Genomic DNA, 24212 nt, shown 5'->3' with positions numbered 1-24212 from the left:
TTTGCTAACCATGTGTAATCTGTCTTTTATGAACTATTGATTCAGATTCTCTGTCCATCTGTCAGTATTACAAATTTTATCAATTTATATGAGTTTGTTTTATATATATGCATGCACACACATTAAAAAAAAACTTTCTAGTTTTTTTAATTTGATTTTTTACACTTCCAATTTTGGTATTGTTAAATAACCCCTTTTATTTTATATGAAATAATTATATATACTAGATCTGTGTATGGTCTTTATCTTATTCCATTGCCCTGCTGGTATGACACTATTTTAAATAATGTAGCTTATGTTATTATCAGGACAGTACATTTTAATATCCGGTAACAATAGTTTCTCATCCTTTCTCCTTTTTATAAAATGTATTTGTTAAGTTTTCAGCTTTTATTAATTATTATTTACTAATGCCAGCTAACTGCTCTCCTTTTAACACAACTATAAATGGTTTATATTATTACCTTATGACCCTATTATGTATTTATGTAGTAGTAGTCAGTGTAGCCACATATCTTTTTCATTTCACTAGAGATCATATTTAGATGTTTTATTATAATTGCTCACAAAGTAATGCATTTCCTTTGACATAATTGTAATGCTATTAATATAGCAATATTCCCAAAAGGTATTAAAGATTATTACTTATGTAATATTTATAGAAAGAGAAAATAAAATGGCCTAAAATTCAGCATCAAAACCAAGGAGTTAATTCAGAATGATCTGAGTACCAGCATTCTGTGTAGATTTGGCTATAAAATGTCACCACTCTGACAATAAAAGAAGCTATGAAGGTAACTAGCTATGACTTTGAATATACTTCTGCCAGAGTGCCACCATAGTAACTTTTTATTGAAGTTAACTTAAGGAAATTATTTTTAAACTTATGTGGAAAATGAAAAATCCTGAGAAACACAAATAAAACAAGATAAAAAGATGTATTTCAAAAATTAACAGTCACTCCTAGGCATTATTTCTTAAAGCCTTATATTGTCACTTGAGCTAATGAGAAATCACTATTTGTTTTTAAGATGTTGGTAAACACTGAACATTCCATAAAATACAGTAATATAATTTATAAATACAATATATCAACAGAGAATACTAATAAATTTCTTGTAGAAAGCACTTGAGTACTTAAGCTGCCTCCTAAAATTTAGAAATATCCAGAAAACACAACTTCTGAAGATGTAGCAATATTTATACAATCCTTTTTCAAAGTCTCTTGATATAAACAGCTCTCAGTTCAAATTTCAACTGGTTTGTCTTCAAAACATGATATTTGATGGCAAAGAAAGGGACCTTTTCAGAGTTCTTGTGTAGTTTTGGTCTGTATGAAGGTGCTGGATTGAACAAATGCAGCCCACAGAATTAAAAATTTCAACACTTGAATGTGCAGGATCACGCAAAGCAGAGAATTCTGAAGTTTTCTGCCAGGTATTTTCTAATGGAAAATTGTCTTTCATAGGATTTTTTTCTTTATTTTCTTTTGAGTCTTTGTCTTCCAATGCCCTAGCAAGCATGTAACTAACTTTTCTCTGATGAGCCAAAGCTTCTTCTTTATCATTCAGCTGCATGCACAAACATTAAAAATGTACCAGTTAGTCAGTAGATCACAGAATACAGAGCTATAGTCAGGAGTATTTTATCAAAATGTTCAATATTCAATCTGTCAAGTCAGTCAATATGAATAAATTAATTAGGTGTCCACTGATACCCAAGCATGATTCTACATATTATTGAGTATTTTTTTAAAAGGAAGAACAGAAAACATTCCTTCTGTTGAAAATTTTGTTGTCATCTGAAGAGAAAGGAAAAAATATTGTGTGTGTATATGTATATAAAATCAACATGTACTTATCTCTGTAAAAGAATGTTGAAGTTATATATGGTTTATTTATATGCAAACAAAGAACTTTAACACTCTTCTATAGATAAGTATGTTCATATAATATGAGTCTTCTTTAGTCATCTATGAAATGGGGATAACAGGACAGATTTCAGGCTTGTCATGATTCAAGGACATAATGTTTGAGGAAGTGCCTTGAGTACATAAAAAATTCCTGAATAAATAGAAGGTCCTGTCAGATGACAGAGATACCTGGAGTTAATTACAGGGAACCCCCTCTTATCAGAGGTGGAGCTTTAAACTTGCACAAGAAGAACATGCAGAGTTTAAGGAGACGAAAATTATGACTCTGGAAGAGGGAAAAGGGCATAAAAGGCAAATGTAGAGTGGAGCTGAGTTACTAGGAAGCAAAAAGATGAGCGTAACCACAACTTCTAACAAAGCAAAGATACCAACCAGATCTATTAGCATCTTAAAGACTTCCTGAGGATTATCCTGATCTTCAGTCCTCTTAGAACTGTTTTCTGAAGGAAGCATATCCAATAGTTTCCGCCCTAAGGTCTTCTTAGTCTTCTGTGATAGTGATCCTAAAATTGAACGTGAAAATCCAACTGAGGCATAAAAAGACACTCACTGATGTAGTACTTCCCAGGAAGAGGAAAGTATGAACCAAGGCTAATCCTTTCCTAAATCAGTCGGTTGTCCTCAGGAGACCTCCAGCACAAGTGAGGTAGGCAGTACAGTGCAGCTGGAAAAGCACAGCCTTAGAGCCTGGATGGTGAATGCTGGAGAGGGCCACAGTGTGAGAAGCAGCAGTGTCCTGCCACTGGGGCACACCACTCCTCAGCTCCCAACCATGGCTGCCCCACAGGAGAATGCAGCCCCTGCTAGCAGATCTGTCTTCCAGAGGAGCCAGAGGTCCAGATCTGTGTGTGCTATCTCCCAATTTTAAATGTCAGCCACTTACCCACAATATTTGAGAATACTGCAGGCCACAGGTGGCCTCTGAACCATGCGAACTTCTTTAGAGCCAGACAGACCTGGACTTGAATTCTTATTTTGCCACTTACTAACTGCATGACCTTGGAAAAGTTCTCTGAGCTTCAATTCCTCACGTCTAGAATGAGAACAGTAGTACCTATGGCTCAGGGTTGCCATGCCATTAAATAATAGAGCACAGGCTGGGAGAGGGGAGTGGGCACTTAGTGTTCAGTGGGTACAGAGTTTTTGTTTGGGAAGATGAAAAAGTTCTGGAGATGGATGGTGGCGATGGTTACAAAACAATGTCAATATACTTTAAAATGGGTAAAGTGGTAATTTTATGTATATTTTACCAACACCCCTCCCCCCCAAAAAAAAAGCACAGTTGTGAAAAGCACCTAGCCCAGGTACTGACATAATGTTTGGAAGTCCACATCATGAAATATATACACTAATATTGTTCTTCATCCATAGAAAGGACGGAATTTATAGTTGAAGGTACAAAATGTGTAGATTTACACAAAGAAAATTTCAATAATGTTTTTGGAAGGCTCTGCAAATGCTTTCATAGAAAACTGAGAGCAGGTAAGCCACAGTGATGGGGCTCACACCTGACCTCTTCCGGGAGCTAGTGTGGCAAGGGGAAGAGCCAGACAAGTTGACACACTCAGCAACTTGCATAAGTGGGTGAATGAATTTCTGTTTTCAGTGTACAAAAAGGAAATATGCCTATAATCTATCTCTCAGAACTTGTCTAAGCTGCCATATCAAGAAAAGTTGGGGCAGCCGGGTGGCTCAGTTAGTTGGAGTGCGAGCTCTGAACAACGGAGTTGCCGGTTCGATTCCCACATGGGCAAGTGAGCTGCACCCTCCACAACTAGATTGAAGACAACGAGCTGCCACTGAGCTTCCGGAGGGGCGGCCGAATCACTCAGTTGGTTAGAGCGTGAGCTTTCAGCAGCAAGGTTGCCGATTTCAATTCCCACATGGGATGGTGGGCTGCGCCTCCTGCAACTAAGATTGGAAAAGGCGGCTGGATTTGGAGCTGAGCTGCGCCCTCCACAACTAGATTGAAGGACAACGACTTGGAACTGATGGCCCTGGAAAAACACACTGATCCCCAATAAAAAATATTTTTTTTAATTAGAAAAAGAAAAAGTTGATACCTTAAGTGTTAACCACACATAAGAAAATGACTTGTAATAATCATCCTGTACCTCTTAAGATTATTGAAATATGAGTAAAATGAATCAAAATCTTGTCACTAAGAAACTCACAAAGAGCTCCTAAAACTTGTATGGACTTGTAAAGACCTTTCAGAGATGAATCATTTGTTTTAAATTCTGCTTCCAATCTCTCTCAGTGCCTTAACAGAAAACAAAGATTGCAAGCTATACCTCTCAAATGATATTTTCTATGGAAAAGTTCCTGAGGTTTGTCACTAGCTAAGAGAGCCAGGAATTCTGGAATATAAAATGAGTACATGCTCAAGTGCTGAAATGAATCTACCTCTTAAGAAAAACCCAGCTTTATCTACATGGCACTATCCTTAAGGCCAACCACCATATGTAGTTGGGGGTCTTCTGTACAGATGACAATATGACAAGCTTTCGTAAGATTCCTTTAACCATGTCTTTCCTCCCTTTCTTTGTCCTGTCATTCTTCTCCCTATCTCCCATCAAAACAAACAAGATAGGGATTTGCCTTCAATAAACAATACCAAGGCTCCCCTCAAAAACTATACCTTTGAAATTTTTGCACTCCACCTCCTAGCAAGGGCCTAATTGAGAGAAGAGGTGCCTGAGGAAGATCACCTATTCATTTGTTGTCCATAGTAGAACTAGATACTCTAAATGTTTTCCTGATTCCTAAAAGGCTAAATACATGGACTATGTTAGCTTGTTTCCCTGGCAAAATCACCTACCTTGAGTTGGATATTAAAGTTATACCTTCAGCTTTTATCAAGAGGTTATTATAGAAAACAATCATAAATACTGGTTTTGTATTTGCTACAATGACTGCTGAGGACTTAGCCATTATATTTTCTCAGTGGCTCATGTCAGAAAAACTTTTAGAAGTTAATTTCAGGACAATGTGGAATGCCTTTTTAAGAATGAAAGTTGAGAAACATTTTCCCTTTTTTGCCCAACTTCCACCTGATGAATAAATAAATAGCTTTTACCTACTTTCATGGTTCTTTTTTCTTTTTTCTAAGGTTTTATTGGGGAAGGGGAACAGGACTTTATTGGGGGAACATTGTGTACTTCCAGGACGTTTTTTTTTTCCCAAGTCAAGTTGTTGTCCGTTTAGTCTTAGTTGTGGAGGGCACAGCCCACCATCCCTTGTGGGAGTCGAACCGGCAACCTTGTGGTTAAGAGGACACGCTCCAACCAACTGAGCCATCCGGGAGCTCGGTGGCAGCTCAGCTCAAGGTGCCGTGCTCAATCTTAGTTGCAGGGGGCGCTGCCCACCATCCCTTGCAGGACTCGAGTTGTTGAACTGGCAACCTTGTGGTTGAGAGCCCACTGGCCCATGTGGGAATCAAACTGGCAGCCTTTGGAGTTAGGAGCACGGAGCTCCAACCACCTGAGCCACCGGGCCGGCCCCTACTTTCATGGTTCTTGTTTACTACTTCTGTTTTTATTATCCATTGCAAGCTATTTACCATTTCAGCAAAGGGATGAATAAAGTTTAGTTCATGAAGCTTAAATTGACAACATTTGATCCATATACTTTTACTAATATGTACTGTTTGAAAAGAAAAATTTCAAACGAAATAGGTATCTCTTATTAAAAGTTTCACTTTTAGTAATATAAGATTCTTGGGGCTGGCCCGGTGGCTCAAGCGGTTGGAGCTCCGTGCTCCTAACTCCGAAGGCTGCCGGTTCGATTCCCACATGGGCCAGTGGGCTCTCAACCACAAGGTTGCCAGTTCAACTCTCGCAAGGGATGGTGGGCTGCGCCCCCTGCAACTAACAACAGCAACTGGATCTGGAGCTGAGCTGCGCCCTCCACAACTAAGACTGAAAGGACAAGTTGAAGCTGAACAGCACCCTCCACAACTAAGATTGAAAGGACTTGGATAAAAGTCCTGGAAGAACACACTGTTCCCCAATAAAGTCCTATTCCCCTCCCCCAATAAAATTAAACATATATATATATATATATATATATATATATATATATATATATATATATATAATAAAAATTAAAAATAAAAGAATTATGACTAATATCAATGTTTAAAAAATAATAATATAAGATCCTTATTAGCCCTGAAGTTCATCTCAGAATGAGAGAATTTTGGAATGTTAGAATTATGGAATTTGACATATTAGAAAATGTATAGAAATACAGTCATCTCAGAATTTTAGTACTAAAACATTTAAACTTCTTATAAACTCCACTAATCTTTCTTGACTGATAAATGGTTTCAAATTGGAATTTTAAATGGAAGCAATATGAATTCTACTGAATATTGACAAATGAAATCATATTGACCTTTTAGAGAAACTAAAATTTCTAAAAAAATAACAGCTACTTTGTTTATATTGGGTGATCTACTTCAATTGTAATCTTATCCTCATGCCATTTTTATATATTTTGTTTACAATAATAATACTCAAAAATAGCCATGGATTTTTGATAGGCTAGTGAGCCAAACCTAAACATTAATTTCTGTTTTATTTTTTAAAAGAATATTTTATTTGTCCACTTTAAGATAACTTCCTCTACCCCACAAAGTCTCTTCCAGAATCACACATGTCAATAAAGTTTAATTAGATAGATACAGTTAATGAGTTTCACTGTCATTTTCAGTATTACTTCCTTCTTGGTAGTTTCTCTTTAACCATCCTAGCACTCTTATTTTTTCCACTAAATATAGTCTTGTTTAATTGAAATAGAAGAGTACTAAAAAAGTGATTCTCCTGTTATTTTATGGTTTTGTTGATCCCAGTAGCTCATCTGTATATGTATCATCAAATGATCTTTTTCCCATAGTTACTATATTTTTAAATAAATCACAAATATGTAAAATTTCAATTATTTTCTCCATTGTATTAAATGTGCTTAATCACCTTTGATTATAACCAAAAACAACTGAAATTACACCTGATTATTGCCAATATAATTCATATTTACCATCCTCTTTAAGGTGCTTCCAATTTTTCCACTTTGTTTCTTTTTTACACGGTTTATCCATTTGTGTCAATCTTAGTGCATGGTCATTTTTCCTCATTAATTGTTGCTCAAATGCAATTCTGAATGCATCTGCCATTATATAAGCTTCTTCTTTACTCTTCTGCAAAAGTTCCAACTGGTTTTGAAAGAAAGTTTAAGAGATTTCAGAGCAAAACCAGAATAATTCTTGCATGGATGCTGAGTCATATTAGCAAATGCAATCTCCCTGCTTAGCACGGGTCTGTCTGTCTTTGGTCTATTTCATCTGCTTAAACTAATTAGTACTTGCCAGCTCTCTTTTACAGTCGCTGCCCACTCTGAACTAGATTACCAGAAATTTCCCTTGTGGTGCCTGTCAATTCCCTGTTAATCCAACTCTTGGACCTCATTATCCTAGACAGGCCCTGTGTGTGTTCTGCCCAACAAGGAAGAAGGGAGGATGCTAAGCCTGCATCTCAGTACTGCCTTGGGCCATTCCAAACAACACCACTGAAAATAATACTGGATGTCATCTTTCAGATAACCTCCCGTAGTGTATCCTGACTGTAATCTTGTGCTTTTCCTAATGAACTGTTAGTGTCTAGCTGTTAACTGGTTTATGTACCCTGAAGACTTTAAATTCCACACCTTCAGTAAAGGTAGAAGATTCAAATTATGCTCCATGTACTGTATTTGTTATTAAAGCCTAATTATAATGGCAGCTATCATTTGATTAAATGTTGGGCATGTGCATGGCACTGTGCTAAACATATGTCTACTTCCTCCATTTCTTACAACCCTCCAAACTAGTTATTACCCTCTGTTTAACATATGTGTCCAGAGGCACACAGCTAGAAAATGATGGACACAAGATTCAAACCTAGGTCTGGTTAGTACAAAGGCACTGTACCTTTCTGCTTTTCTGATAAGCTTCATGTTGATCTCCCCATTAATCAATGTTGTGGATCCTAGTAATTTTTAAGCACAAATGCATCTTTTCCTCTAATATATAGTAATTTTAGGACCATGTATAGACAGAAAAATAGAATTTAGGAAATATTAACTACAATCTTAGGCAAACAACTTTATGTAGCTACAACATCGTGCCAAGTACTATTGGTATTCTGGTACTATGTAAATAAAATCTAGTTTATAAGTTAATGCTATTATATCATTGCAGATACTTCCATTTATTCCACTATTAATAGAGAAAGAAAACCGAAGCTTTCACCATTGTGATAATACGATACCTCTTGTTTGAACTGAAGAAGCATTTTCCGAGCAGATGCTGCCATTTTGGCACAGGAACAGGGGCTCCCTTTGGGACCATGACAGAGGCAGGCTCCAAGGACGGCAAGCTGTAAATCCAAAAACATACCCTGTTACTAAGTGTCACACTGCTTAGCTGGACACAAACACGGGGGCACACCCACACATACCCATGCATATTTCTATTCAAGCATCTAATTCAAAGAAACTGGAAAGGAAAACAAAAATAGAAGAAAGCTGAGATCAGGATTTCAGGATCCAAGTGGAGATCAACTACATACAAATGAGAAAAGAATGTTGTTACTCAGAACAAAAACTTAATGGGATTCTATCTTTCTTCTTTTCACTCTCCACCTTCACCTTTAACCTGACACCAGTTCCCTATAGTTCTGAGTCCTTGGCAGGAACTTGGCCTAACAAAGTAAATATTAACATCCACAGTGTGGAATTCCTGTGACTGGACTTGGCCCTGCTGTCCTGCTTTCATTGCTGTCAGCTACTCAGGGAGGGTTGCATACTCAGAAATGATGAATGAATTTGAATGTCAATGAGAAAAACACTCCTAAAAAAAAATAGTCTGTGATCAGGTAATGTGAGACCCTACTAACAGCTTCTGCTAAAACTAGAAATAAGAAAGAAAAGGCAGAAAGTGACTAGCACATCCCTTAATGTCCAGGAATCTCTTGCTTGAGGGGTATGGTAACCAGCAAGACTGAAGAACTGACCTCAGCAAACCAATGGGCCTCTCTGTCTCAAATTGCTAAGTATGGTGCTACCCTAGAAAACGTAGCAAACGGTGATGACAAAAAAGGAAAGTAGAAAATGTCCCTCCTGCTAAGCTTTCATACCTACTTACCTACCTCAAGACCTGAAACCTCTGTAAAGCCACCTTTATCATGGCACATGTTTTCCTGAACCATCTTCTGCTGTTTGATATCAAGCATAGCAAGCACCTCTAAATACTGTTGATTTAAACCTAGGAAGGGCCATGACACAAAAACATTTTAAATAACAAAATAATCATGAATGTTAATGAAACATCCTTTTAAAAGCATGGGGAAGAACTTAACAGCATATTTAAAAAAGTAATACAACATTAAAAAAGTAATACAACAAATAGGATAATTTTTGGTAATATTTCAGAAACATCTTAATAGAGTTTATCAAAAAAATCCCAAAAAGCAAAACATCAAATTAAGAAGTTATATAGTAAACAATTTGTATTCTGTGTTACAGAACTGTAAGACATCTGTACTACAAAATATCATTAATTAAAATGGAAAATATTTGTAAATAAAGACATTTCCCTAAATTAAAAAGTGTTAGTTATAAGGGCTAACTCTGGCCTCATCTAATCTTGTTACACCAACATTATATACTTATTTCTTAACCAATGCATATACAACAGGCATGGCCCACAAAATCTGGCCCCATCCAGAAAATCTGATAGAATAGTGGGTATCAAGTAAGATAATACATATGTAACACTAGATAAAATGTTATTTCTAATGTGGAAGTATCTTAACTTTGCAACCAAAGTCTCGTCTTCATTTGCTCTTAGAAAATTTGTAGGATTTTCAAAAAGAAATTACAAAGGCAAATTATTCTCTATAAAAAACACCAGACAGACTGTGGATAGTGAGATGACCACATGATGAGATCTCAAGTATTATATCAAAAGTACCAACAATCCAGACTATCAGCTTTTTCTGTTAAGACTTTTCACAAGAGACTCTCAAATCATTCAGAACAAGAGGGGTCCTGCTATCTACTGGAGAGCAGAAAACAGTTACTTTTCCTTCTTGTTGCAGGATGGAGTGGTAGGGAGGCAGAGGAGGGGTGGTTATGAGTAGCTTCTGTCCTGAGAACTAACCTGATACAGGAGAAATCTCCATCTGCTCAAATCACTGGTACTGAGAAACACCATCTGTGTGCAGTTCTCAGCGCCATTGCCACAACTCACTACACTATGTAAAGTGCTTGGGCCCATGACCTGACTCAGAGTTTATTCTGTCTATTCAAGCCACCACTTCAAAATAGTTTCTGCTCAGAAGGAAGAATCAACATCATCTCAAAATTTTATAAAAAGTTGGTACCACCTTAATATTCTTAAAATACTTAAATATTCTTCATTACCTCTTGTCTTAAGGTGGCTCATTATATAAGGGTGTGTGTGTGTGCACATACACACGTACCCTTGAACAACATAGGTTTGAATTGCACAGGGACCATTTATACGCAGATTTTTTTCAATAAATATATAGTTGGCCCTCCTGTTCCCCAGATTTTGCATCTGTGGATTCAACCAACCTCTGATCGAAATACTGTTTTCAATCTGCAGTTGGGAATCCACGGATGTGGAGAGCCAACTGTATGCCTTGTTCTATGCCATTTTACATGGGGGATTTGAGCATCTGCATATTTTGGTTTCCATGGTGGGTTCTGGAACCATTCCCTTGCAGATACAGAGGGACAACTTACGTTTTGGGGAAGTCAAAAGTTACATGCAGATTTTCAACTGCATGGGGGTCAGTGCCCCTAACCCTCGTTCTTCAAGGGTCAACTGTATATGTAAAAAATTCCAAGTTCTTAATAAGTCAAATAATATCTTGAAAAATTAAGAATAATTGTATTAGTGATAAAGTCACAGAAGACCCATTTTGAAAGAAAATAATGTTGAACAACTATACAAACTTTTCCTACGTGTTCCAATAAAACATAAACCTACTCAAGTTCCTCAAGCATAAGGTACTCTACCATTTTGTTTTCCACGGAGTATAAAAATTAAAGGATAAAGAGGATATAGGATAAACTGCTTAATAGGTATGAGGTTTTATTGTGGAATGATGGAAATGTTATGGAAATAGGTGGTTGCAGAACACTGTGAATGTTATGAACTGTTCACTTTTAAATGGCTAATTTTATGTTTATGTGAATTTCACCTCAAATTTTTTTAAATTAAAAAACCTAAATGACATTGCTTCTATTATCCTTGAAATATATATTACTTTGCAATACTAGCACTTTGTCTCTATTGATAGGACACTATATAAAATGATTCTTTTAACATACTATTTTTAAAGACTTATCAAAATACCACTCTTACTTGCATTTTCAGACTTCAGCATTTTAATTTCTTCTGTTTTTAATTTCAAAGTTTCTTTGAGGATTCCATTTTCACAGTTTAGCCTGGAAAAAAATACTTTCCAAATAACTAAAACATTAGCACTTTTGTACTTAAATGAGAGTATTTTTATCCCATAATTAGAGCACAAAAACCTAAATATAATTTTTCCTACTTCAAAACAGTCTAGAACACTCGAAGGAGTGTGGTAAGATTTTGAACATACTCTAAACCCTCCCATATACTTAGTTGAGAAAAAAAATCAGAACCAGATATATCTCTAAGGCATCCATTTTGAATACTCACTCTCTCTGCTAAAGTTTTAATTCAACTTAACAACCATCTGACTACCAACTATATATGTAAGGCTTAAGCCACCTTCAAAAATTTGCATAAAAGATACATAGGAATCTTTATTGACTAAAAATTGGAATTACTTACAAGAGTTCCTAAATTGCCCAGCATTAAAGGCGTAAACAATTTTTGTGTGTGTAATTAAGAGCAGTAGCCAGATTATCTGGTCAATTTACGACTTTAAATGAAATACCTGTCAAGACACTGTATAGTGATGTTTGTGAGAAATGCTCTACGCTGTATTCAGGGTTGGCCTCATATCATTAAAACAGTGGTCATGAAGCTAACACTTCCCAATTAAAAGTGAAATGTAAATCTAAGGCATTCTGCTTCTATGAAGTACTTAACAAATTAATAAAATATGATATCAGGTTCTCAAGCAAGGTAGGTAGCCCTTGAAGAATAAAGCACCTTTGTTAGTACAACCTCTTCCTAAGACTAGGTCTGTGCTTTTCCAAATGCATTCTGATTAATTCTAAGGCCATGAGGAAATTCTTGAGATGCTCACAAACATTTTATTAGATCCCTTAAATTACTTTATAAATTACTTCAATTACTTAGATTACTTTATAAACTGTAATTAAATAAATAAATAAAAAAGCATTAACTTTGCTATCTCATTAAATGTTTTTGTGCAGACCTCATAATAAAGCATCTTCTGCCAGCTCTACTTAATTGAAGAAGATCCTAAACGCAATTTATTGACCAAGTATAAATCTGTGCATGTGAATCAGAATTTTCTGGGTTCTGTACAGCCAAAACAAATACAAAAAACCAAATTAGGTAAACAACACTATCAAAAAATTAAAACGTAACTCTCTTGATGAAACTGTAGGGAAACAGGCACTTTCACACGTGTTGCTCACAGGAATGCAAGGCGGTACAAACCTCATAGAGAGGAATTTGGCAACATCTAATAAATCTGCATATGCATTTACCTTCTGACCCAGCAATTCTGCTTCTAAGAATTTACCCTGAAAATACACCTCCAATAACACAAAAGCATATATGTCAAGGTTATGTATTGCAGCATTGTTTATAATTGCAAAACACTGGAAACAATCTAAGTGCCCATATATATACTGTGTTTCCCCGAAAATAAGATCTAACCAGAAAATAAGCCCTAGCATGATTTTTCAGGAGGACCTCCCCTGAACATAAGCCCTCATGTGTCTTTTGGAGCAAAACTTAAATGAGACCCAGTCTTATTTTTGGGGAAACATGGTAGGAGAATGGTTGAGTATGGCACATCCACACAGTGATCTGATTTCCAGGGTATATTATTATATAGAAAAATCTAAGTGCAAAAGAGTATCTATCGTAAACTATCTTTTGTGTAAGAAAGAAGGGGAAATAAAACATACATATATCTGCTTATTCATGCAAACAGAAATGCAGGAAGGATAAATCAGAGAATAATACATTGGTTATCTGCAGATGGTGAGGAGAAGGAAGAATGGCAAGAGTTTGGTAATGGAGGTGAAAGCTGGGGGTAGAATGACACTTCTCATAATACACCTTTCTGAACAGTTCTGACTTTGGAAGCATGTCACTGTTTTACAAAGTCAAAATTAAATAAGTAAATCAACAAGGACAGTGAAAAAATACTCTAAAATAGAATACAAGTAGAAATAAATTATTTTAAATGAATAGCATAACCATACTAAAGCGTGAAAAGACTAACCAAGTAACTTTTGAACACAGGATTTTGACTATATACCCTCAGGCTAAAAATAAAACTATAAACAAATATTAAACTAGTTGGTAGGTTTTATTTTACATTGGTATGTATAGCAATTCTACAGCTACTTTGTGCATATTCTATGATGGAAAAATAAGTAAATATATGGGGTAATAGAAGCCAGGTTCCTCACTATAGGAGTTACAGATGTGGAAAGGGGCAAAGCTAAAATGAGCCCTATGCATCTATATATGCATATATATGCAACTTACTCTTACGGTTCACAAAAAAAATTATATCTACATATTTAACTACAAAGAGAAAGGGAAAAAGAATGATAAAGTAAATGTGGTAAAGAGTTAACATTTAGATAATCTTGGTAAAAGATATAGAATTCTTTGTACTATTCTTAACAAGTTTTCTGTAAATCTTCACTGATCTCAAATTAAAAGTTAAGAAATAATAAAAGATTAGGTACTAAAGCCATCTATAAATCCCAATATCAAATCAATTTCTCAATGATTGACTTTATAAAAAGTGTATGTTGTAATTTAAAATTATTAAATTCACACTAATAAAAGAGCTGCTCAAAACATTTTGTTTGAAAAAATAGTGCCAATGCTAAAATAGCTTGGAAAACATGACTTTTCCACTGTATTTGAAAATGCAGTTTATACTATATTTTTTTAAAAAGAAAATTAACAGAAAATATGGAGCTGGCAAGGGGATAAGCAATAAGAATTTTCTAATATTTACAATTAGCTCAAAGAATACGAAAGATAAAATGAAATGAAATAAAATAAAATAATAAATAAATGATTTCCAAAGAAAAGCTATGGAATAATAATATACAAACCTGTCATATTTTTGGGTCCAAGATTCCTCTATATTTTTAAATCTATTATGATCAAATTCTATTTCCCACTGCAAGGCATTTATTTCCTATAGAAAGAAAATAGCAGTTTCATGGAAAATTCTATAAATAAGTCATTCCAGGACATTACGAATAGCTGAAATACATAAGTTAATCATTTCACAGAAATAGGTTACAGAGGAAAAACCCATTGCTCAAAAAGTGTCTGACATTTATAAACACATACAACATGCCTCTGTAGCACTCAAAAGAGCTTTGCCAAAGCTTTCTTAATTACTATAGGAGAAATTTCAAATTCTTTAGCTTAAAACTTTTTTGGTCTGAACCTAGATTTCTCATCATCCCCACTCCCAACCCATGCAGACTCCACAAGCAAAATACACCCCTGAAGATGTGAGCCCAGGGCAGTGCCATCAAGGGAGGGTCCAACAGGCATAGGAAGCTATTCCTAACTACCTTTTTGGTAAAGATGAGGTGGTCAGAAAGAGGCAGGCTTTGTAAGCAGAGAAAGAAAAGAAGAAAACCAGAAAGTATCAACTTGGCAGGCCTCCTACTACCTTAAAATGGGGAAATAAAAGAAACCTTAACTTTTTCCCCTTTTGACAGTCTCTTTATAAATTCCAAAAAGGAAGGAACCTTATGAAGTCGAAACACACCTGGCAGAGGGTGTGCACAAATGACATACCCGTTAGTATGGTGACTTTAAAGGAAACTATTTGAAAGATTATTGGATTGAACAAGTCCACACTAAAAAGGCAAATACCTTCTCCAAGGATCTCTTTTGTTCCACAGTTTTTTGAAGCACTGCCTGAGTATGACTTGTGGCTTTGCCAAATATTGCCTAAGAAAAGCAAAACTCCTATCAGTATAAATTTAATTTCTAATCACTCGTATATGCACGATGAAGTTCACATTTTTATTTTAAGACAACAGAAAATTAATTTGAGATGAGAATTTCCACAGAAACCCCTTTTTGTGGAATGTTTGATAGTTCACAAGTCAGAAGATCTTGGTTTGGCTGTTACCCAATGAATGTGAGAATGAATGAAAGAATTTTCCACACAAAGACTTGTATACAAACATTCATACGAGTATTACTCATAATAGCCCAAAAGTGGAAACCCAACTGCCCATCAACTAACTGGTGAATGGATAAACAAAATGTGTATATCTATACAATGGAATATTATTTGGTAATGAAAAGGAAGAAAGTTCTGACAAATGCTCCACCATGCTTGTACCTCAAAAACATGCTAACTAAAAGAATCCAAATGCAAAAGAATCCAGACACATAATATACGATTCTATTTACATGTAATAGAAAAGGCAAATCTGCAAGACAGAAAGTAGATTAGTGGTTGTTTGGGGTTGGGGATGTGAATGGTGTGTGACTGCTAATGTGTACAAAGTTCCTTTCTCGGGTATTGAAAATGTGCCAAAATGAGATTGTGGTGATAGTTGCACAACTCTTAAGTGTAGTAAAAATGAACTGTATGCTTAAAACGTGTGAAATTCATAGCATGTAAATTATTTCAATAAAACTTAAAAAACAATCTAAACTTCAAAAAAAAAACAAAAACACCCCAATTATATTAAGTACTGCTGCTTTTGTTTTAAAAGCTTAAACCATGCCATTTTCACATTGGAATGTGAAAATTTAAAAATAACTTCTTACCATGCTTTGAAGAATTTTCAGTGCTTCCTCTTTACCTTCAAGTTGTCTTTGAGATGCCTCAAGTTCAGTTTTTAAAATTTCTACCTCCTGAGGAAAGAAATTAAATTCATCTTCCTATCTGCGAGATATGCAACCCAAAATGATCAATTCGGATAGTCTACATTTAAGCTCAGCATGCACTTTGACTCAAAGCATTTTGTCCTTATAAATGAGGTTGGAAATTCCTCCAGGCTTTATCAGTGGGCAACATAGGCCAAAATTGAGAGCCTTACTATCAGGTGCCATTTAGAACTCAAAGCCCAAATCTTTTGTCTTCACCCACCTAGACCACACAGATAAGAATTAGAAACAAAAAATCTTTAGGCCACATAAATATGATCACTCACACAGCTACAGTAGCTATTATGAATTATGTCCGCCCCCAAAGAAATGTTCAAGTCCTAACTCCTGGTACTGTGACTGTGACCTTATTTGGAAAGAGGGTCTTTGCAGATGTAATCAAGTTAAAATGAGGTCAGACTGGATTAGGTAAGCCCAATCCAATGACTGGTGTCCTTATAAGACAAGAAAAATTTGGACGCGGACACACAGGGAAGAAGGTCATATGTCGACAGAGATAGAACTAGAGTGACACAGCTACAAGCCAAGGAATGTGGAGGGTTGTGGGGAGCAATCAGCAGAAGCTAGGAAGAGACATGGATTCTCCTAGAGCTCTCAGAGGGAATGTGGCCTACTGACCCCTGGGTTTCGGACTTCTAAGCCTCCAAAATTGAAAGAATAAATTTCTATTATTCTAAATCCCTAGTTTGTGGTACTTTGTTACAGTAGCCCTAGGAAACGATTACAGCAGCTTTCACAAGAAGAGTCGCAAACAGACACTAAGATGGGCTTCCCGTTTCCCACAGGACAGGCATCCCTCACAGAAATGTCTATTCCCAGGCTGGACGGCCTCCTCAGACCACTTGGGATAATTTCTGGTGGGTTTTCTGACCTCAAAAAGGTTAAATTAAGTCAGGTTATTTCAAGCCACACATACAGGCTAGACAGATGGAAGGAAGTAATAACTATTTTCTCCATGAGGAGATTAGAGTAATAGAAGATAAAGGGGCTTGTTTACATAAACAGGCTTTTTGAGAGATGAGGAAGATAAAAAACTGAGGAGGCCAATTGAAAGATACGAGATTTACACACAGCCAAGGCTCTTCGAGAGTATCTGGAAAGCCAACATTTACCTTCCATACAATTTTAGTATTATTTAAACAAATATCTATCGGGGGACTTTATTCACATGAGAATTGTTATATTACCCAGGTACTCACCTCTAATGTTTTATCAAGACGTTGCTTTAATTCTACATTTGACAATTCTGAATTAGAATCTATTAGGAAAAAAAACAATTTTTTTTAACTACTTAATACAGGACATTTATTTACAAAATATCAAATACAGGTATCCCCTAAATTACAAAGAGAAAAGAATTATAATAAACCAAACAATGACAAAAATAGCTTAAAACATTTCATAAATGAAAAGACACATACTTTTGAATAAAAAGACTTTTTAAAAAGGACTCTAAAATAAAGCTGTTGTGAACGAATTGGTTAGTTACTACATACAAACACATGTCAACGTTCAAACCTATAGAGTGTTTTTGAGTTTATTTGCACCAGAGAGTTTTCATGAGTTTATTTGAGCCACACTGACAATTGCCGGGAAGCAAAGTCTCAGTAGATTGAGGAAACTGCTCCAGAGAAGGGCAGTTTTGCATTTTGCAGCTTATTTTATACTTTAGAAAGCAAGGAGGGGAAATGGATTGGATAAAAAGGCACAATAGCAAAACACAGACTTCTTTTACATTGGTGGGTACAGGATAGTTACCAACATTCACAGCACCTAGAGACAGTATGCGGGGAGAACAAGATAACAATGAGGCATTGTAGTCTCTAGTTGTGGTGTAGTGGTTGTACCCTGACGGGTCTGGCAAAGGAGATGACTGACATTTCAAGGGTGTGTTATCTTAGATGCAAAAAAGACAATAAGAAGGCTCACTTAAGGTAAAGATTGACCTTTGTCAAGGAAGTTCAGGCGTAGGACTTGACTGCCTGCCACGACTTGCTTTTAGTTAAAAATTTTTAAGTTCAGGCCATCCTGTGTGGTTACTTTCAGTCTCTGGGTTTATAAGGCCTGCTATGCAGGCCACCCCTGAGCTTTTCAGGTTTAGTATATGGCCCCTTTTTTGTCCACACGCAATATAAAAAACATGAATGTTGGTGAGTGAAATGAATACATTTTTGTGTTTGGCTTGTTTGAGCAATACAGTGATATGAATAGCTAAGAAGTAACCTGTATTTAATTTCTTTCCAAAGAGAATGACTAGAAGTCTCCTAAACTTCAATTATTTTCTCTTCAATTATTTTCTCTTTAATCAATTGAGACATTAACCTGGCTTTCCAGGAGCTTCATTTTCATTTGGTCTCCCTGGCAATAGAAAAACATTAAAGTGATAAGTGACAAGTAAGAGGAAAAGAAGTAAAAGGAAAAAAAAATTAGAATATTTTGAGGGATATTAAAATTTTCTCAAAACATTTTTTTTCTTTGCTATTCTGAACTTCCATCAACATGACAGTATCGAAGGCGAAACCTAATCATGTTTTTATTCTGATGATATGAGGTTCCAAGGAGGGACAAAAGTGACATTAGGTTGACAATAATAAGTTCTGTTTTATTAATACTTGTGGTAGGCAGAATAATGGCCCCCAACGCAGTCCACATCTTAATGCCCATAACCTGCGAATACATGGCAAAAGAGACTGTGCAGATCTAATTTAATCAGATGTGATTAAATTAAGTGCTGTAGATGGGAGATTATCCTGGATTACCCAGGTGGGTCCAATGTACTCACTAGGGTCCTTACAAATGAAAGGAAGGCAGGAGAGTCAGTGTCAGAGTGATGCAGCATGAGAAAGACTCCATCAGCCACTGCTGGCTTGGAACATGGGGGATGGGGACCACAGGCCAAGGCGTGCAGGCGGCCGCTAGAAGCTGGAAAAGGCAAGGTAATGGATTCTCTCCTACAGCCTCCAGAAGGAATGCAGCCCTGCGGACACCTTGATTTTAGCCCAGTGAAACCCATTTTGGACCTTCGACCCCACAGAACTGTATGATAATAAATTTGTGTTGCTGTTTTAAACCATTAAATTTCTGGTAATTTGGAAATTACCTATTAGCAGTAGGAAACTAACACAATATTCTTACCTAGGAGCAAGTCAACTTTGACAGAAAGACAAAAGTCCATAACCCAACAAACAGAAGCTCATACTATTACTATCACATATTATTTCTATCCCAGTGGTTTCCTCAAGTTTTTACAAAGGCATTTTAGCATCATGTTCAGTTTTCAATATCTTGCTTGCAAAACAGTATCCATTCTCTGTGCGTGATATGAAATTGGAAGAAAAATTTGTAAATAACCCCATCGTAATTTCAAGGAGGATTTTGTGGGATGGGGATAGAGCCCCAGCTACAACATAGTGTTTGTGTATCTGAAACATGTTTCTCAAATTATTTTTCTGTTGCTCTAATTTGTGTTTGTTCCACTTTGGTGGGGAAGTTTTACAATGGGGATTACAAAAGCTTCAGCCACAGAAACTCTGTACCACAACGAAGTCATGGACTCATCCACAGGCTCCCAATCACTGGAGTTGCATCACTCTATCACAATATGATTCTGAATTGTATTATTTCCTTCATGTACAGCTTAATTTATTTTTAGTTATGATTAAGATTGTTTTGATAGACACATCAATTCTTTTGAACCATCACCAATTCCAAGAGGTAAATAAAGATAAATTTCTAAAATCCACTCTGGCATCCCATTTTCATGTGTTGAAAGAGTGGCAGCACTGCTAAAATTCACAGGGGAAAAAGGCGGGAGAGGACACTAGGCACTCTTACCAGTGCTACTTTGTCGTCTGTGATGGGAAATTCTGGACACTTCAGGGTATGTATCTTGCGAGCTCTCACGCCTGGAAGGCTGAAAAACAGCACTTCTTTCTTCCCCCTTTCTTGGAAATGGGGGAGGGCCAAAGTTCCATTCATCTGATCTTTTTCTAGATGTAAATAAATGTGAAATTTGCGCTTCATAAATACCGCCGGGCCTTCTTCCGAGGCCATACCCTAAATCTCCTTCTGCCATGTCATCGTCCTCTGTTTCCCAGGTCTGCGCCTCTGCCTCACTCAGTGACCTCACCACGCTGCTCATCAGCCAGATGTCGTCTTTACCATAGGAAAAACAGGTTATCTGTAGTTAAGAAAAACAGTAATTAAAACACCATCAGTATAAGAAAGTTAGGTTTTCCAAAGAAGAAACGTTCCTTTCTGTATTATGCAGGCATGACTATCCCAGCAAAGCACAAGCTTACAAATGCAATCCAAATTCAAGGTCTTCAACATTTCAGGACTTTTCCTAGGTAAGAAAAATTCCAACTTCTTATTTCAAAGATGAGGGGAATTGTAAGGAGGCAGGAAAGGCTTTTACTGAATGTAGTAGTCTACTAATCAGGATAAAGCAGACAGAGCCTTTGCCAAGAATACTCTTGATGTACAATAAAGGAAAGGGTCTGGTTTTCACAAGACTAAGTGCTACATAAAATTCAGAAGTCTCTAAAAAATGAGACTTTGAATGACTTAAGACTATCCTGCCTCTGTCCCTTCACAGCCCTTTAACCACTTTAGGTGCTCAGGTCTCTTCCGGTCTCTCCGACAGCTCCACTTGGTCCATTTCTGTGTAGACAACTAACAGAGGTTTTATATTTGGGACAGTGAGAGATGGGAAGGAAGAAGGTGCCCCACCTATCTTTCTCAAATCATGCTGCACCTGTATTCAAAACCCTCCACTATTTCACAAGCAATCAGAGCAAAAGCCAAAGCCTTTTCAATGCTGAGGTCCTCTGCTCATCTCTGCCCCTCTCTCTCATCCTAGGCTGACGGCCTTGCCTCCCCAGTGTTTTGACAGTGCCAGGTACTCCTGCCCCAGAGCTTTGTGTTCCAGCTATCTGGGGGAATACTCTTCCTCCATAGTTGCACAGCTGGTTCCTCACCTCCTGTGAGTCTTTTCTTCATGCCATTTTTCTCAGGGGGGCCTGGTACCCCATCTTAAATTGCAAACTACTCCTCCCTGTCCCACTTATCTGCTTTATCTTTCTCCTTAGCATTTATGGCCTGTTAACATCCTCCTCCATATTGTACTCATTTTTCAAAGCATGCCACTAAAAGGGAGAACGGTAGTGCAAAAGTGGGAGCCCAGTGAAGCTGAAGGTGGTTTCAGCCTGCCTAGGATCCTCTCAAGAGGTATGACATCCTGAAAATTTTCCCTTCCCAGTGTCCAAACCCACTCTAAATGGCCCTAAGAAGAATGTAAGCTCCACAAGGGCAGAAGTTTTTGCCTGTTTGGATCACCACTGCATTTCCAATGCCTAAAACAGTATCTGAGACAAAATCAGTGCTCAATAAATACTTGTTTAATAAAAGAATAAGGCAAGGAAGGAATATACAAATTGAAATACTTGCCTCTAGGGCAGAAAAACAAAATAGTCACCTCAGCAAGGCTCCACACTGGATACTGTGGGGCTAATTACCTGCCTTTCTTACTAGAAGAAAACATCTCCAGGTAAAATGCCCTACAGAGAAATCATCATTACCCAGCCCTCCCCATGTAAAGACCATTGTAAGCACCTACCTGGCGATAGTGGCCTACCTGGTGGCTGGAGAGCACCTGAAACGTTCAGCATTGTACCTTTCTCTAGTACAGAGTACAGTTAAGATAGACTTTCACCACCACCAGACATTTCAAAACTGCTGCTTTGCTGTAGTTATTTAGAAATATTTCATCCTTCTCACAAGACTCATTAAAAAGAAAAAGAACGAGGGCCGGCCCAGTGGCTCAGGTGGTTGGAGCACCGTGCTCCTAGCAGAGGTCACTGGTTCGATTCCCACATGGGCCAGTGAGCTGCGCCCTCAACAGCTAAGATTGTGAACAACGGCTCTCCCTGGAGCTGGGCTACCGTGTGCTGCCAGGAGAGCTGCTGTAACCAGTAATGAGTGGCCAGTTGGCGACTGACTGCCTCAGCTGGGGGGAGCGCAAGGCTCATAGTACCAGCATGGGCCAGAGAGCCGTGTCCTACACAACTGGACTGAGAAACAACGGCTTGAACCGGAGTGGGGGAGAGAGGTAGAAGAAGGGGAATAAATAAATAAATAAATCAGGTTGCTTATTTAAAAAAAAACAAAACACATCTGACATTTTTTTCTAAATACCCTTCTTTTAAGTAGTTGCTTACCAGGATTTTCAAAAATAAAATCTGTCTTTCAAAAATAATTAAGTCTCATTTTTTGCTGATCCCTCTCTGATTCTTCCACTATTAAAACCACACATAGCTGCCAAATCTGATTATGTATGAAGGGTTTTTTGTTGTTTTTAGGGTCAAAGTAACATATATTTTCAATGTCTAAAAACAAAGGCCCTTGAAAGATTTGAAATAATACATCCTAAAAGAAGATGCATAGATGGAAAGACATTCAACCTCATTTGTCATCAGGGAACTGTCGATTTTAAACTACAATGAGATTCCAGCACATACTACTGCTAATTCCAAGTGTTGCTGAGGACGTGGACATCCATAAACACTGTTGGTGGGAGAATAAAATGGTACAAACACTGAAAAGTTTGACAGTTTCTTTTAAACAGTGACCCCGCAATTGCATTCTTGGTATTTACCCAAGAGAAATGAAATCAAATGTTCATACAGAGATGTGTGCATGAATGCCCATAGCATTAGTCAAATTATCCCAAAACTAGAAACAACACAGATGTCCATTAACAAGAAAACAGACAAATTCTAGTACATCTATAGAATATATTCAGCAATAAATGAATTTCTGATATATGCAATAGCATGGATGAATCTTACAGACATTATGCTAACAGAAAAAACACATACTGTATGAAATCCTAGCAAAACTAATGTATATGACAGACAACAGATCAACAATTGAATGGGGTGGGAAGGTGAACTTCAAAGGGCACGAGGACACTTTCTGGGGTGATGGAAAAGTCTTCTATCTTGACTAGAATGATGGTTTGTCAAAACTCATCCAACTGTCTACTTACAATGGTGCATTTTATCATATGCAAATGATAGCTCAATAATATGCTGTGAAAAATTGTTTAAAACACAGAAAAAAATAAGGGACCTTAAACTGGATTAGGGGGCAAGATGAGAATTGTGTTGTCAGTTGTATCCTCCTGGATAAGAAAATTATTAAACTGAATGCCTTAAATCAGCAACAGTTTTTTTAGTGACAATAGCAGCTAGCACTTGTTGCTTGCTTTCTTCCGTGTGCTAGGCACTATTTTAAGTGCTTTATTTAGATTATTCTATTTAGTCTTCACAAGCACATGGTAAGAGAACACTATTATTATAATACTTAAGTTTAGACAATTAAATTGAAGCACAGACAGGTTAAATAACACAGCTAACAAGAGCCAGATTCTGAATTCAGATCCCTGATGACAGACACTGTTAACACTCTTAGCCATTGCTTTCTGTTATTTGGAGAATTTCAGTGAGATTAACATCAGAGCAAACCAAATTTCTATTATTTATGACATCAAATAGAACTGGAAGTAAAAGTCTAAAATAGCTAGTTTTAGCAACACTCAACACAGTCTACTGGACCCATTTTCTCCCCAAATTTTCATAAAATCATTTTGGTTCCTTTATAAGTTTATTTCCTAAATAAGTAAGTTTGTCTATGTTTATTTGTCAGGGTAGATAGTAAATTATTTAGTACATAAGAGGCTGTGTTTTACCTCTAGTGCAGCAGATTTCTGTTTATAAATGCAACCTCACATCTCTGTTAGGAGGGTGTGGTCACAGGTAACTAGCGGTGAAGAAAATGGAATTGGTCAACACAAAGGAAAAAAGCAATCAGGGGAAAGCATAAGCAATCACAGGATTACCTAAGAATATTTTTTAATGCACCACATATATTCAGGCATCATGGGGACCTCTTCCCACTATTCAGAGTTGAACATAATAACAAGCTTTCACATGGACCGATGCTCTACTGTTTTTTAAAATGTAACTTCAGGAACTGTTGGCTATGTACCTGCCCATGTTTTTACGCTAATAGTAATGCTAATATGGAATGCAGTCAAATTAAACTTGACTTTTGGAACACATT

General features: G+C 36.8%; 1 protein-coding gene across 2 annotated transcripts in view; it reads right to left on the bottom strand.

Moving 5' to 3' along the window:
- Positions 1-535: 535 nt before the first annotated feature.
- The window catches only part of CCDC125 (coiled-coil domain containing 125), a 26290-nt gene continuing 2613 nt past the window's right edge, over positions 536-24212 (bottom strand). For both annotated transcript variants that reach the window (XM_019728054.2, XM_019728055.2), the window contains exons 2-12: positions 19923-20268; positions 17288-17346; positions 15969-16055; positions 15057-15134; positions 14276-14361; positions 11367-11449; positions 9121-9236; positions 8242-8349; positions 6974-7148; positions 2306-2436; positions 536-1571 (exon numbers count right to left, since the gene is read on the bottom strand). In XM_019728054.2, coding sequence (XP_019583613.2) covers positions 1269-1571; positions 2306-2436; positions 6974-7148; positions 8242-8349; positions 9121-9236; positions 11367-11449; positions 14276-14361; positions 15057-15134; positions 15969-16055; positions 17288-17346; positions 19923-20229 — 1533 coding nt within the window. In that variant the 5' untranslated portion in view covers positions 20230-20268 and the 3' untranslated portion in view covers positions 536-1268. The remainder of the gene's footprint in view (positions 1572-2305; positions 2437-6973; positions 7149-8241; positions 8350-9120; positions 9237-11366; positions 11450-14275; positions 14362-15056; positions 15135-15968; positions 16056-17287; positions 17347-19922; positions 20269-24212) is intronic.

The sequence above is a fragment of the Rhinolophus sinicus genome, linkage group LG03 (assembly GCF_036562045.2).
Source record: "Rhinolophus sinicus isolate RSC01 linkage group LG03, ASM3656204v1, whole genome shotgun sequence".
In the NCBI taxonomy this organism is placed as follows: Eukaryota; Metazoa; Chordata; class Mammalia; order Chiroptera; family Rhinolophidae; genus Rhinolophus; species Rhinolophus sinicus.
The sequence above is the reverse complement of the archived record's forward strand: the minus strand, read 5'-3'. Positions and strand labels throughout refer to the sequence as shown.